Source organism: Diabrotica virgifera, chromosome 8 (assembly GCF_917563875.1).
Source record: "Diabrotica virgifera virgifera chromosome 8, PGI_DIABVI_V3a".
NCBI lineage: Eukaryota > Metazoa > Arthropoda > Insecta > Coleoptera > Chrysomelidae > Diabrotica > Diabrotica virgifera.
This window is the reverse complement of record NC_065450.1, coordinates 124943704-124960093: the sequence shown is the minus strand read 5'-3', so window position 1 is coordinate 124960093 and position 16390 is coordinate 124943704. Positions and strand designations below refer to the sequence as shown.

Below are 16390 nucleotides of genomic sequence, written 5' to 3'. Positions count from 1 at the left end.
CCTAGGGGGTACTATCGAGTTTGTCCTTAGTCTTAAGTTTTTTAGTAGTAATTTAGGTTAGAAATAAGTTGCTCATTGATCACATTATTTGATCAGATTGTAATGTCCTTAAGCATCTTGTTGGTGTTTAATAAATAAAAAAAAATATATGAATTTTCACCAGTGTGAACTCTCATATGATCATTTAAATTATCTTTTGTAGTAAAATGCTTATATATATATATATATATATATATATATATATATATATATATATATATATATGCTATATTAGTACAAATTTCACATTTATATCGTTTTTCACCAGTGTGAACTCTCATATGACTATGTAAATGACTGTAGTAAAATGCTTAGTACAAATTTCACATTTATATGGTTTTTCACCAGTGTGAACCCTCATATGATTATTTAAATTACCTTTTACAGTAAAATGCTTACTACAAATTTCACATTTATATGGTTTTTCACCAGTGTGAACTCTCATATGTTCCTTTAAACAGCTTGTACTAGTAAACAGCTTAATTACAAAATACACATTTATAAGATCTTTCTTCACTGTGAAGTCTGATATGATACATTAAACTACCTAGATGAGGAAACTGCATACTACAAATTTCATATTCATAAAGTTTTTCACCACTGTGAATTTTCATATGACCCTTTATACCTTTTGTAGTAGTAAACTGCTCACTACAAATAACGCATTTATAAGATCTTTCTACACTGTGAACTCTCATATTATGATACATTGAACTATCTATTAAACTATTAAAAATTATAAGAAAACAGGGAATATACTTTATATGCATGAATTTAAAAGGTTGCGAAAAATAATAAAACAAATGATTAAAACTGAATATAACGCTTATCTTGAAAAAATTCAGAATAGTATTTCTAAAGAATCTAATAATTTCTGGGCATATGTTCATGCAAAGAATAAAACTTCTAGAATCCCAGGTGAAATGTGTTACAACGGCGATACATTTAATAATCCTCACGATAGAATCCATGCTTTTAAGATGTTTTTTGAAAAAGTTTATATACCTGTCGAAAACAATGCATTTGATAATCAAGAATGTAGAGATATCTATTTACCCACTATTAATTTTAGCGAATTTCAAGAAAACGAAATTTTGGTAGCATTTAAAAAAATTAAAAATAAAATGACGTCCGGACCGGATAATATTCCAGCATTTTTAATTAAAGATTGTCCTCGGGTATTTGTAAAGCAACTTCAAAAAAATTTTAACTTATCAATAAAAACGGGAACTTATCCCGAACTGTGGAAAAATGCAAAAGTATGCCCTGTTTTCAAAAACGGAACGAAATCTGATGTCTCCAATTACAGACCGGTATCTTTGTTATCCAATTTTTCAAAGGTTTTCGAAGTAACTGTATATAATCGTGTATACCCTTCTGTTAGGGGATGGATATCACCTTATCAACATGGCTTTATAGATAAACGCTCTACTGTATCAAACTTAGCTGTAATAACTCAATATATTTAAGATGTTTTAGATGTACAAGGTCAAGTAGATGTAATATATACTGATTTTTTTAAGGCGTTTGACAAGGTTGATCACAAATACCTTCTCTTTACATTATCAAATTTAGGATTTTCTGGAAACATTTTAAAGTTACTTGAAAGCTATTTAATAGGTAGGAGCCAATTTGTATCATATAATAGTTTCACATCAGAATTACTCTTTACTACATCCGGCGTTCCACAGTGATCAAATTTAGGTCCATTGTTGTTCCTATTATATATCAACGATTTATTTTATTTATTTATAGATATCAATAACAGAAAATTATGTTTTGCGGATGATCTTAAAATATACTGTGAAATTAAAACAATTGCTAACTGTATAGATTTGCAGAACGATCTAAATTATATAGATACTTGGTGTATAAAAAAACAAACTTTTTCTTAATGTCAATAAATGTAAAGTAGTAAGATATTCTAGAAAGGAAAATAAGGTTGATTTTAATTATGTAATTCAGGGGTCAGAACTGGAAAAATGTAATAGCATTAAAGATTTAGGAGTTATATTTGATTCAAAATTAACCTTTAACGACCACATTGAGCAGAAAGTGTCTGATGCTATGAAAATGTACGGTTTATCCTCAGAAACTGTAAAAATTTTAGCGATATAAGACCGATTAAACTGCTGTATCTATCGTTAGTGCGAACAAAACTAGAATATTGTAGCTTAATTTGGTATCCTATTTATAAATGTTATATGCAACAGATTGAAAAGGTATGTACAACGGAAACTTTTAAAATATTTAGCATTTAAGATTGATGGAGTATATCCTGCCCATGGTTATGATTATGATTTGTTATGTAACAGGTTTGATATTGTAAGTTTAGAGTTAAGAAGAGTTATATTGACTGCCGCGATACTGTATTGACTGCCGCGATATATTAGACCAAATTAGATTTAATGTGCCACGAATAACTTCCAGGTCAACTATCGTGTTTACTTGTCCACGCGCGAAAACAAACATGTTACAAGTCACCGATTTATGTTATGTGCGATAACTATAACAAAATATGCAACCATGTTGATATTTTTTCATGCTCAATTAATCATCTAGTTGATACCGCATTGGTTTATGGAGTACCTTAAATTGTTAATTTTTTCTTATTTATTTATTTTTTATTTATTTACATAATTATTTGTTTAATTAAATGGCTCTCACTCTTTATTCTCAACATACTGATTGTATACTAACTAAAAAAATGTATTTCAAATTTTTACCCTAGAAATGGGAAACTGTTGGGTAATAAAACTATTATTTATTTATTTATTTATTTATTTATCTAGTTGAGTAAATTGCTTACTACAAATTTCACATTTATATGGTCTTTTTCCAGTAGGAGTTTTCAAATGTACTTTGGGAGCATTGAATGGTTTGGTAACTTTCATTGAAATATCCTTTGGAATAACAAAAACCAAATTATAAGAATTTGTTTTTTTACTAAAAGAAAATACACTCACTGGCACGAAAAATGGGCACATATTGAATTTTTGATAAAATTCATGACCTACTTTATTTTTATTGTAACTTTTATCAACAATTAACATGATCTGATATAGGGTTTTAAGGTATATACAGTCGGAAAAATGAAAGAATACCCATGAACGATCACATCAATCACTTATTTTGTATTTGCTGTCTTTTTCTATAACAAACGTTTATTATTTATAGAAAAAGACAGCAAATACAAAATAAGTGATTGATTTGATCGTTAATGGGTATTCTTTCAGTTTTCCGACTGTACACTGCGTGTCAGAGGGGAGAGATTAAATGTCCAGCAAACGACGGCAATGTTGCCAGATTCCTTTTAGCGGGAATTTTAAAATTTTATAGCAGTTTGGTTTTAAATTTGACAGTTCTGTTTTCTCAAGTCAAAAATCTTAACCTTACTTTTACAGGTGATTAGGATTATTATTATTATTTTATTTACATGTACATTGAAACAATAAATATTGTGCTGTGTCATAATTTCAAACTCATTATGTTGCAGTCTTTTCCAGTTGATAAAATTGCAATTCAAAAACTTTTAGGTAGGTACGTGTAACTTCCACATTATTATTTATTTTTTAAGTATTAAGGTTGATGTTGATATCAAAAATTTAGATTTCAAAGATAGTTTTATGTAGGTAGATACTAATAGAGTAATACTAGATAATAGATTAGATACAAAGTAAGCTGTAAGTAGTATAACTGCCCATGTAATCACCTGTTATGTTGTTTTTTTTAGATTTGCACTGTATGGATGGTACAGGAAGAGAACAAGAACATGAAACATCTTATTATGAATGTATATGTATGTGATCCTCAAAAAATTATTTTACAAAACAAGATAGAGAAAGAGCTTTAAAATCCCAAGGATCCTGCAAAATGTTTATTTGGTGTATAGTACATATCTAAAAATATTGAAACTATTTTAAAACACATTACGGGCATGAGGATGATATAGAGCACTTACATAAATACCAAAATCAGATAAATATCTCTTCAAAGTTTATTTTGAGACTTTCTTCAAAAATGTAAGTAAAATATTTGCATATCGACGGCGGAAAGGCAGGACTTCGTAACTGAAAAAATTTTATAACATGAGTTACTTCAGTTTTCGCTTTAGAATAAGTGTATCGGCAGCTATTAAACAGCGATTACAGCTGGGAAAGTTTCCGGAAGGCTTCCAAAAGGCTTTCCCAGCTCTAAAAGCTGTTTAATAGGTGCTGATACACTTATTCTAAAGCGAAAACCGAAGTAACTCATTTTATACAAATTTTTCAGTTATGAGGTCACTAAACCACTTTTTAAATATTACTCATGAATATTTACTACAGTTTACAATTTCAAACTAGTGTGTTTGATTCTCCTATACCTATATTTTACTTTTTTAGTAAACTTCATACTGTTCAGGATAGCATAATAGCATAGGAGGCGAATTAAAAAGAATTGATTTACTTACAAGATATCAAACATTAAACTCTCTTATGGCATTGATTTGAAAGATGGGTATATGTACAATGATGATGCAACCAGTGTTTATTTTTGGGTTGAATGCTTACAGACTCATGTCCAATATTATTTTACAAACAACAGGGCATACTAATGGATATTCATTCTGAATTTAACATTTATGATTTTTGTCTTATTTCCTTAATACTGTGCCAAAAGGAAATGTTAATTAAGTTTGGTAAATCCTTTATAGCAATCGATGGAACTCATGGGCTCAATTCGTATGACTTTGAACTTATTGACAGTATTAGTAAAAGATGAATTTGGGAATGGATTTTGTACTGCTTTCTTATTTTCAAATAGAAAAGATACCTACTTTAATTTACCAATTTTTTTAAATACATGTCTGTGTTGGTATTATATGTATAGTCAAATGTTTTCATATCAGGCATAAGCGACACCTTTTACAATGCCTCGTCAAATGTAATGGGTATTGCTCCTAATAGACTGTTAAGTGCCTGGCACATAGATAGGGCATGGTAAGTAAATCTTATAAAATATCTGATTCTGAAAAAAATACTATTATGTATACAAGATGTATTAATGATGGTTTAGAGAGTATTAATAACTTTTTGGGTAGACTTCTAAGTGATGCAGATACATACAATTTTAGTAAGTATTTCCAGTAGAACTACTGCAATAACATCCAACAATGGGCCTATTGTTATAGGAAGGGGTTGTGGAATTAATACCAATATGACCATTCAAAATTTTCATAAAATTTTGGATAAAAGGGTATCCATTAGTTGTTATCAGTTAAGTTTAAAACTTGGCACTCATGGAGAGCTATACCATAATATATAATAGGTATATCTCATAATATTACATCTCATATTGTTCACTACAGTAGTAATGAGTGAGCCTGCATACACAGAACCATAATAATATATTATAGTTCGTGTATGCAGGCTCACTCATTACAATAGTGAGCAATATGAGATATAACATATTATAGTATAAGTCTCTGTGCATGACCATATTAACATGTTTGGTGCCCATCTCGAACAAGCTCCACTTGGCTGGTACCACATACTTAAATCATTTATTTAGTTACACAGTACTACTCACATAACTTATGTGTCGTCAGTACCTTCCGTAAAACCTTCGTGATGCTACCCATACGTCATGGCCACTGAATGTGTTAAAGCTTGTTAATGTAGGAGAGTTATACTAAAATATATATCTTATATTATATTGCCTTAAATAGAAAAAATATCTTATTTAAATTGTATCCATGTAAGTTTTGATTTAATGAAATAAACCTTTTAATCAAAAAAGTGTTGTTTACTTGTGTACACCCAGCAATATCCTGATCATAGATAAATAATATAGTATTACCGGATCCTGATATGCAGACGCCAATAGGGCTTTTCATCGATTGTCATTTGTTTCGAGCTTCTGTCATGAGTCACATAATATTAATGTATCTACGCTACGTCATACGTCTTTGGTTTGTATCATTGGTATATACCAATAACGTACGACGTAGATATATTAATATTATGTGACACATGACAAAAGCTCGAAACAAATGACTGTGAATGAAATGCCCTATTGAATAGGGCTTTTCATCGATTGTCATTTGCTTCGAGCTTCGGTCAAGTGTCACATAATATTAATATATCTACGTCATATGTCTTTGGTTTGTATCATTGGCAATATCAATAACATATGACATAGATATATTAATATTAGACAACACATGACAAAAGCTCGAAACAAATGACTGAGTGAAAAGCCCTATATCATGTAAATACAAGTCATAAAGATGTCTTTCTACGGTTAAAATTTCACAGCCTAAAGACATCATTAATGTAACTTCTTAAGCCGTCACAAAATGACTGCAATAAGAAAATAGAATTTATTAACTCGCCTCGCCCCAGGCAAAGTAAAGGTGCTAGGCCACTAAGAATGTTTTTTTCAATTTTTTTTATTTTGCGGCTTTAGCGCTTAGCTATTTAGCCAGATACATGATGAGGATTAATACTATTATAATACATATTAAAACTAATTCAAATTACTAGTAATTTTATTAATATTCTGAATAATTATGTAACCACTTAATACTAAAATAAAAGTGTCCATCTATACTATCCCAACACATTTTCACCTTTGAAATCGTAAATTTCCATTCCCATTAAAAAATAATTTGTACTGTATAAGTATATTTTTTTTGAGCTTCATTTTTTTTTCAAAATACTGCAACATTAGTTTTAAATTATGACACAGTACAATACTTGTTTCAATATTTACATGTAAATAAAATAATCCTAATTACTTGTAAAAGTAAGGTTATAAATTTAAGAATACAGAACTCTCTTTTAAAACCAAAGTGGCATTAGACTAATTTTAAAATTCCCGCTAAAAGGAAAAAGGTAAATCTGGCAACAGTGCCGTCGTTTGCTGGGCATTTAATCTCTCCCGTGTCAGAGAAAACGGGTCCGGACAAAAAATCCTCACAAATGATCCCCACAAAAATTGTTTTCGACAAAATCTCCCCAACAAATATTTGCTGCCGGATAGTTCTCTAAAAGTTTTCCCCTGAATGCAATCGACGCAAATGTTTTTCAGCCTCAGTGCATGAAAGTTATAGTAATCGCCATGAAACCACTTTTCGGCACGAAAATAATGATTAGCAACTAAAATTAAGCATGGCTTGTAATTTCGATTACCAAATTTCGAATTCCATTGTGAGTTTTTTCAAAAATCGTGGAAGATATGGGGAATAAGCTAAGGCTGTGAACATCATGTAATTATTAGCTTAAATCTTTTGCACACTCTGCTTTGAATAAATATGTTCAAAAGATTGTCTATTCGTGATGATAACTGCTGGTCCTGAAAACGATAATCTTGATTGTAATGCAAAAAATCCAGTTCCTTTTTGTAAATTGAACTTCAAAAATATTTAGTCATCATCATCATGCATAAGGCAAGCACGAGCAGCACTCAGGCTTCTTATACGGTGCCGTACTGGTGGAACGAGGAGGTGCAAAACTGGCAAGGCAAGAATTGTTTTAGACTGAGGCGTATCGCACAGAGGGAAAGAACCCTACAGACCAGGGAGGCATATAAAAGCGCCAAGAAGAACCTCAATAAGATCATAAAGAGGTCCAAGCGCATGTGTTGGACGAACCTGTGCGATGCACTTGAAGACGACATCTGGGGAGAGGCCTATAGGATAGCTACCAAAACCCTCAGAGTCGAAACTCCCTATAGGATCACTGAAGAAAGGAAACCCGACATTGCAAACTTCCTTTTCCCCATGAGGCCTGACTTGCTGTTCGTGCCGGCTGTATGTGAACGCCCGGAAGCCGTTACCCCCATGGAACTCGCCAGAGCTGTGGAAGCGATTAAGACGAGGAGGTCGCCGGGACCTGATCGGGTGCCACCGGAGGCGATTAAGATCTTGGTCGCGGTACAACCCAAGTTGGTAAGATCCGCACTGTCCCAGCTACTTACGTCCCAGGTTTTCCCTGATGAGCTGAAACGGGCACGCCTCACACTTATTCCGAAGCCCGGTAAAGATCCGGAAGAGGCCAGCTCCTATCGACCGATCTGTCTTCTTGACTGCCTAGACAAGTTATATGAAAACGTTGTGAAGAACCGCTTGCTAGCGGAGTTAGATGCCGCGAACGCTATCTCTGACAATATGGCTTCAGGAGGGCGAGATCGGCGGTAGATGCTGTCAAGCACATCATGGACAACGTCAGGGACACGTCAAACGTGATTAAAAGCTATCTATCCAATAGGCATATTACGATAAACAAAAGTAAAAGTATGAAGCTCACGGCAGGTGTTCCACAAGGATCGGTCCTTGGACCGATACTTTGGAATATCCTATACGACGGGGTGCTGCGAATAGATTACGGGCGCGATTGCGAAGCGGTCGCGTACGCCGACGATTTAGCCATACTAGTGACCCACGAATATCACTGGGAACTAGTGGATAGTGTCGACCGATGCTTTAGATGCGTGAATGACTGGATGACCGAGCAGGATCTTGAGCTTGCAGGCAGTAAGACAGAGGTGGTGGTCCTTAAGGCACCGAGAAGTGGACCAGACTTGTTGTTCCGTCTTGGAAACAACGCGGTCAAGCCCTCCTCATGCGCCAAATATCTTGGAATAGACCTCCAACGAGGACTGGGATTTACTAAACACCTAGTAAGGGTGGTAGGAAAGGCCGAGGCACAAACTACGGCCCTTCGAAAAATAACACCTAATATCGGAGGGCCAGGTAGTGCCAAGAGGAGACTGTACCTACATACTGTGCAGTCCACCCTTCTATACGGGGTCCCAGTCTGGATAGAGGTCCTACGATATAAAAAATATAAAGATATGTTAAATAAGGCGCAGAGGAAACCTCTGTTAAACGTGGTCAGTGCATACAAGACCACATCTACCACGGCTCTACAGGTGATAGCGGGCACTCCCCCGATCCATCTGCTAGCCAAGGAACGTCAGTATATATACGAACAACAAAATGGACACTTGCCGGAGGTAAGAGAGGCCGCCCGCGAGTGGCTCCTGACAGAATGGCAGATAGAGTAGGAGGCGGAGCACACCAAGGCGCAATGGACTAAAAAGCTCATACCGAACGTGGGGCTGTGGTACCGCTGCAGGTTTAAGAGGGTCAATTTCTTTTTTACCCAATTCTTGACCGGACATGGGTCTTTCAGATCGTTCACGCACAGAATCGGAAAAGCGAATGACGACCTATGCCGGACCTATGCCTGTCACGTGAGGGAGGACGCAGAACACTGCGTTTTCCAATGTAGCGTTTTTACTCAAGAACAGGTAAGGCTTCGGAATAGATTGGGCGACATAGGCCCACATAATATAATAAATATTGCTATCGAGAATAAAAATAATTTTGAATTTATAATAGACGCGGTCACAAAAATAATAAATGAACGGGTTGAGCAAAACGGTTGAGGTGGGCAAAAAAAATTTAAAAAATATAAAAATAAAAAAAACAAAATATTTATTAACAAAAAGACACTGTAACACACTTATATTTACGGCGTAAGAGACACATGACCCTATTTCTTTCCTAGGGCTCATTCTCAGTTTCTCCTCTAGAAGAGACCAATTTATCCTGTAACAGGATTTGAGTTACTTCCCCCTGCTGATTCAGGCAGGTGCTAATGTGCTTCCTTATAAAAATCCACCCTTCTATCTGTCTGCCGCGTTTAGGCGGGCATGAATAGTATGGGATCACGAAAATTTTTCCTCCTTTTGAGGCTTCCATTCACAGACTGCGCGGAATATCCCCAAGTATCGTTCGCTAAGGAACACGTCCAGGGATTTTCCGGGTCGGAAGAGGGGGTGGTTTTAGTTGGTAGGCGGCTGGTTATGGGGGACACGCGAGACGCATGGATCATACTCTGGTGTGTGGGTCCTAGCGTGTTCTCCTCTCCTGTCCGAGTCCAACAGTACTAGGGACACCTTCCCTAGTCTGCTAAGAGCGTTCCACCTCAATCCAAAAAAAAAAGTCATCATCATCATCAATGGCGTTATAACTCTTCGAGGATCTTAGACTCAGAACCACGAATCGCGAGAAAAGTATGCAAAGCTTTTCGATTATTTTCACTTTTTTGGTGCTTTTAAGAACAAATTTATGAGCATTACTATTCGATATCCGGTTTTTAAAAAACGTAGTTGAGGATCTGTGTGCATCCATAAAAAAACTTTAAACAATCCACAAATAAAACCAGACGGAGCTGCTCGGGGAGAGACAGATGGAAGATGGTCTATAGGACGGCCTAAAAAAAGACGGAAAGATGCAGTCAGAGAAAATGGGAGTGAGACAATGGGAAATAGTGGCACAGGACCGAAAAACATGGAAGGCAATAGTAAACACGGCAAAGACTCTCGAAGAGTTATAACGCCATTGATGATATGATTACTAAATATTTTTGACGTTAAATTCACAAGAAGGAACAGGATTTTTTGCATTACAATAAGGTGACCAACTATTTTTGTTCAAAAAGAATACACTTTTCAAGTATTTCATAGGCGAAAAAAAAAGAAGAAAAAACGATAAAAAACTACCAATTTTTTTTTTAAACATATTTTTCTACGGAGTGGATTTTTTGCTAAATAAGGATGTTCGTCTAATAATGTAACCACATCCGAACAACTTTCATTTTGCATATTATATTTGACTGTTAAGACGGCAGATAATGTTTTTACAGAAAGTTGTGACTTCTCACTGCTCCAATAATCATTCCCTAGTAAAAACACAGTGAAACCCTAGTTTCAACAGCAACATTAGTGTCTGGACAGCATAAGGAAATTTCTATTAAAACTTTTAAATTTTCATGTGGGATATGTTCTACTCTAAAATGCCGAAAGGTTCTCATGGTTCCATTTCTTCAATTTTTCTTCATTTAAATATAAATTTACTCGCCCTGACGACGCGACGTGCCGGAAACGGCAAGCAATATGCGTGCGTGAAATTCAAATCACTGTCAAAATAATTTTAAATATTTTTTTTTTCAAAAATGAATAACCATTTTTTTTACGGGCAAGCCCAATTCTATAAAAATACATTACATTTTTTAATTGAACATACAGTGTTACATAAATACGTATAATAACAATAACATAATTTGAAAAAACAGACATACAGAAATATAAATATAATATAGAAGTAAATATATAATAGGAAATATTAACATAAAAACAAGTTAACAAATTACAGACGTTTCACTCAAATATTGATCTTATGTAAATTTCTTTTAAAACAACTGATGGAGTTGTCAAGCATTTGTAAATTGTAAAGGGAGTTTACTAAATTCAAGACTCTGGGTACGAACGAAAAAAGTGAATAATTAAACCTATGGAAGGGTACATAAAATGTTCGCACTTGTCTTAGTGGTGCGAGGTGGTACAAACAGTGCGATCTTATTAAGTAGTTGAGAACAACTGCATATACCATTTAAGATCTTGAATAATAGAAAAGATCCCTTTGTTTTCTCCGGCTTGCAAGAGAGGGGACCTGCAGTTGGTGCTGCCATACAGTGTAATCTTGATAGGTATGAAACTTAAAAGCAATGTAACGGAAGAAACTATTTTGGACTTGTTCAAGTTTCCTAATGTAGACCAAGTAGTGTGGGGACCGCACTGAAGAACAATACTCGAGGTGAGAACTGACCAAGGAGAAGTAAAGAACTCTAATACTGGATACGTTTGTAAAATCACGAGTTGTTCTTTTTACAAAACCCAACATTTTCATAGATGTTTGAATAACATTGATGCTGTGAGTATTGAAACAAAGAGAATTTCCCAGTGTAATCCCCAAGTCATTGATTTTATTTACAGTGTTGAGCAATTGGCCATCAATGTAATAGTTTGATAATATTGGGTGAGTACGGTTAAAGTTAATTACATGACATTTGCTGGAATTAAGGTTCATATCGTTAAGTGAACACCATACAGAGGGGTTAGTCAGTTCTAATTGCAATATGGCAGCATCATAATGATTTTTTATAACTTTAAAGCACTTCAAGTCATCAGCAAATAGCAAGGCGTTACAATCGTGAAAACAGAAAAAATAAATTAATAAAAATAAATAAAATTAAATATTTAATTAATAAAATTGAAATAAAATAATCTAAAAAAATGTTTTCGAAATACAAATGAGTATCAAATTATACAAATGAGTACTTTCAGAGTACAGGATTTGAATAGAGTACGGTTTGCGAAAAAGAGTACAAAACTCGGTGTAAAATGAGTACAGTTGGTCACCTTAATTACAATCAAGATGATCGTTTTCAGGACCAGCAGTTATCATCACGAATAGACAATGTTTTGAACAGAGTTATTCAAAGCAGAATGAGCAAAAGATTTAAGCGAATAATTACATGATTCTCACAGCCTTAGCTTATTCCACATATCTTCCACAATTTTTGGAAAAAATCACAATTGGAATTCGAAATTTGGTAATCGAAATTACAATTTATGCTTAATTTTAGTTGCTAATCATTATTTTCGTGCCGAAAAGTGGTTTCAAGGCGATTGCTATAACTCTCATGCACTGAGGCTGAAAAACATTTGCGTCGATTGCATTCACGGGAAAACTTTTAGAGAACTATTCAGCAGCAAATTTTTCTTGGATTTTTTTTGCCCGGAAATTTTTGTGGGGATTTTTTGTCCAGGGATTATCTGTCCGGAGATTTTTTGTGGGAATTTTTTGTCCCTGGATTGTTTGTCTGGGGATTTTTCGTCCAGGGATAATTTGTAGCGATTTTTTGTCCTGGAGTATTTTTCCGCGGATTAATTGTCCTAGCTTCGGTTTTTTTGACCAGGAGTGTACTTAACATGAATATTTCATTTATAAAGACTTTGTTTATGATTTTTTGTATTATTATTTAAATTGTGCTATTGAATATATTGCTTATTGCCAGAATGAACTGCCATATGTCTACTTAGAGAACGTTTTTGTGAAAAGTGTTTTGGGCAAATTTCACATTTATATGGTTTTTCACCAGAGTGAACCCTCATAATATGATTATTTAAATTAACTTTTGCAGTAAAATGCTTACTACAAATTTCACATTCATATGATTTTTCACCAGTGTGAACTCTCATATGATCATTTAAATTACCTTTTGTAGTAAAATGCTTAGTACAAATTTCACATTTATATGGTTTTTCACCAGTGTGAACTCTCATATGACTATTTAAATTATTGTTTGAAGTAAAATGTTTAGTACAAATTTCACATTTATATGGGTTTTCACCAGAGTGAACTCTCATATGACGATTTAAATTACCTTTTGCAGTAAAATGCTTACTACAAATTTCACATTTATATGGTTTTTCACCAGTGTGAACTCTCATATGATTATCTAAAGTAACTTTTACAATAAAATGCTTAGTACAAATTTCACATTCATATGGTTTTTCACCAGTGTGAACCCTCATATGAGTACTTAAAGTACCTCTTAAAGTAAAATGCTTACTACAAATTTTACATTCATAAGGTTTTTCACCAGTGTGAATTCTCATATGTCCCTTTAAAAAACTTGTAGTAGTAAACTGCTTATTACAAAATACGCATTTATAAGATCTTTGTTCACTGTGAATTCTCATATGATTCATTAAACTACCTAGATGAGGAAACTGCATACTACAAATTTCACATTCATAAAGTTTATCACCACTGTGAATTCTCATATGACCCTTTACACCTTTTGTAGTAGTAAACTGCTCACTACAAATTACGCATTTATAAGATCTTTCTACACTGTGAACTCTCATATGGTACATTAAACTACCTAGTTGAGTAAACTGTTTACTACAAATTTCACATTTGTATGGTCTTTTTCCTGTACAACTTTTCAAATTAACTTTGAGAGCATTGAACGGTTTGGTAATTTCCATTAAAATATCCTTTGGAACAACTAAAATAAAAATCAAATTATAAGAATTTGTTTTTTACTAAAAGAAAAATACACACACCGGCACGAAAATGGGCACCCCTTGAATTTTTGATAAAATTGTTGAAACACACTTTATTTTTTATTGTAACTTTTATCAACAATTGACACGATCTGATAGGGTTTTAAGGCTTAAGGTATTATACAGTGAGCACGTAAAGGTTGGAATACATTCATTTTCTCGAGAATGGACGATTTTGGAAAAAAATCCCGAAACAGGTCAATTTTTAAATTACGACTTTTTGGCATATATAACATACTAGTGACGTCGCCCATTTGGGCATGATGACGTCATCAACTATTTTTTAAATGAAAATATTGGTCGTATGATAGCTCATTTGAAAGGTAAATTCTCTATTCAGTACTATAAACAGTAACATAATTATTTATACAGGGTGTCGAAAAAATATTTTTTTTAATTAAATTTATTGACATAAAAAGAAGAATATGTGTAATTGATTTAATTGAAAATACATTTTACTGCTCTCAGAAAACAGCAAAAAATGTTTATTTGAAAAAAAATTATTGCTTTTCGCATAGATTAAATGCTCAAATTGTGAAGAGGCAGGTGGGTGGCTGCACAAAATAAACATTTTTTCCTGTTTTCTGATAGCAGTAAAATGTATTTTGAATTAAATAAATTACACAGATTCTTCTTTTTATGTCAATAAATTTAATTAAAAAAAAATTTTTTTTGGACACCCTCTATAAATAATTATGTTAATTAATGTTTATATTACTGAATAGAGAATTGAATTACCTTTCAAATGAGCTATGACACGACTCCTATTTTCATTTAAAAAAATCATCGATGACGTCATCACGCCTAAATGGGTGACGTCACTAGTATGATATATATGCCAAAAAGTCGTAAATTAAAAATAAAAATTGACCGTTTCGGGATTTTTTTCCAAAATTGTCCATTCTTGAGAAAATGAATTTATTCCAACCTTTACGTGCTCACTGTATAGTGTATAATTATACACTGCGCGTCAGAGAAAACGGGCCAACCACAAAATTTAGGAAAGTACCTTGCACAAACCTAATGAAATTAGGTCCCAGTGGATTTAGTTCATACTTTGGGAAAATACTCTTTGAAGCATTGTGATGAAAAGTTCTCATGGGCACAACTCGATCGCACAAACTCGGAAAATTGTAAGATTTACTGGGTGTTCCCATTTCCTTGAGTTACTGGTTATCTGGCAACATGTAGAAAATTGGTTCAAAGAAAAGTACTAGTAGTCTAGGATTTTTTCCTGACTATCCAATGGCGACCTTTACTTTGACCTTCAACGGACATCATCTTCTAAAGTTTCGAGGGTTTTCGGCATTAAATAGGATATAAACAGATTAAACATGGGTTTTTGGGATCGTTAAACACGAATATGCCACAATTGACCTCCGTAGCACGTGGTGGCCAAGGTCACTGCAAGGGACGTCATCTTCTAGAGTTTCGATGGTTTTCGGCATTTAATTGATGCAAATGAATTAATGGAAGGTTTTTTGAGGTCGTTAAACACGAATATGCCACCAGAACTGACTCCCGGAGCACCTGGTTTCCAAGGTCAGTGGAGTTTCGAGGGTCTTCGGTACTACATTAATGCAAACGGATTAGTTATAGGTTTTTGGGGTTGCTGAACACGAATACGTGATTAGCAGACACAGGAGCACCTGGTGCCTAAGACAGGTTATCTTCTGGAGTTTCGGAGGAATCAAATGGATTACTCTTAGGTTTTTGGGGTTGCTGAACATGCATGCCCTATCAGATCCAACCCACGTATCAAATTGTGCCTATGGCACGTCATCTTCTGGAGTTTCGAGGGTTTTCGGCATTAAATTGATAAAAACGGATTACTCATGGCTTTTTGGGGTCGCTGAACGCTAATACACCATCAGATCCGACTCACGGAGCAGCTGGTGCCTAAGGTTATTCATCTTCTCGAGTTTAGAGAATTTTCGGCATTAAATTGATACGAATGGATTACGAATACGCCATCAAAACAGACACCGAAGCACCTATCACCTAAGGCACGTCATCTTACTAAATTGATGCAAACGGATTGGTACACACCGAGTACTCGAAGGTTTTCTGAGTTGCTGTTTAAAGAAAGTGTACAAATTGGTGAAAAGTTTTTTTTGTTATTTGTAGCTTTTTATTAAAATAACTATGTTGTGCTATTTAATTGTTTTAATTATTTATAAATATAAACTCAATTTATATCTGACCATGTTTTCCTTTATTTATTTAAAGATCGATTTACTATATTCTATTTTGATAGTGTTATTCATCCTGGTCACTAGATACCCCAGAGTCTTTTATCTAAGTCATATTCGTGTTCAGCAACCCCAAAAATACAAGAGTAATCCGCTTGCATCAAATTAGTACCGAAAACTCTCGAAACCCCAGA

General features: G+C 34.0%; 1 protein-coding gene across 2 annotated transcripts in view; it reads right to left on the bottom strand.

Annotated features, from left to right (window-relative positions):
• Positions 1-2799: 2799 nt before the first annotated feature.
• LOC126889840 (zinc finger protein 501-like) overlaps positions 2800-16390 on the bottom strand; it is a 58532-nt gene continuing 44941 nt past the window's right edge. For both annotated transcript variants that reach the window (XM_050658524.1, XM_050658523.1), the window contains exon 3: positions 2800-13946. In XM_050658524.1, coding sequence (XP_050514481.1) covers positions 12922-13946 — 1025 coding nt within the window. In that variant the 3' untranslated portion in view covers positions 2800-12921. The remainder of the gene's footprint in view (positions 13947-16390) is intronic.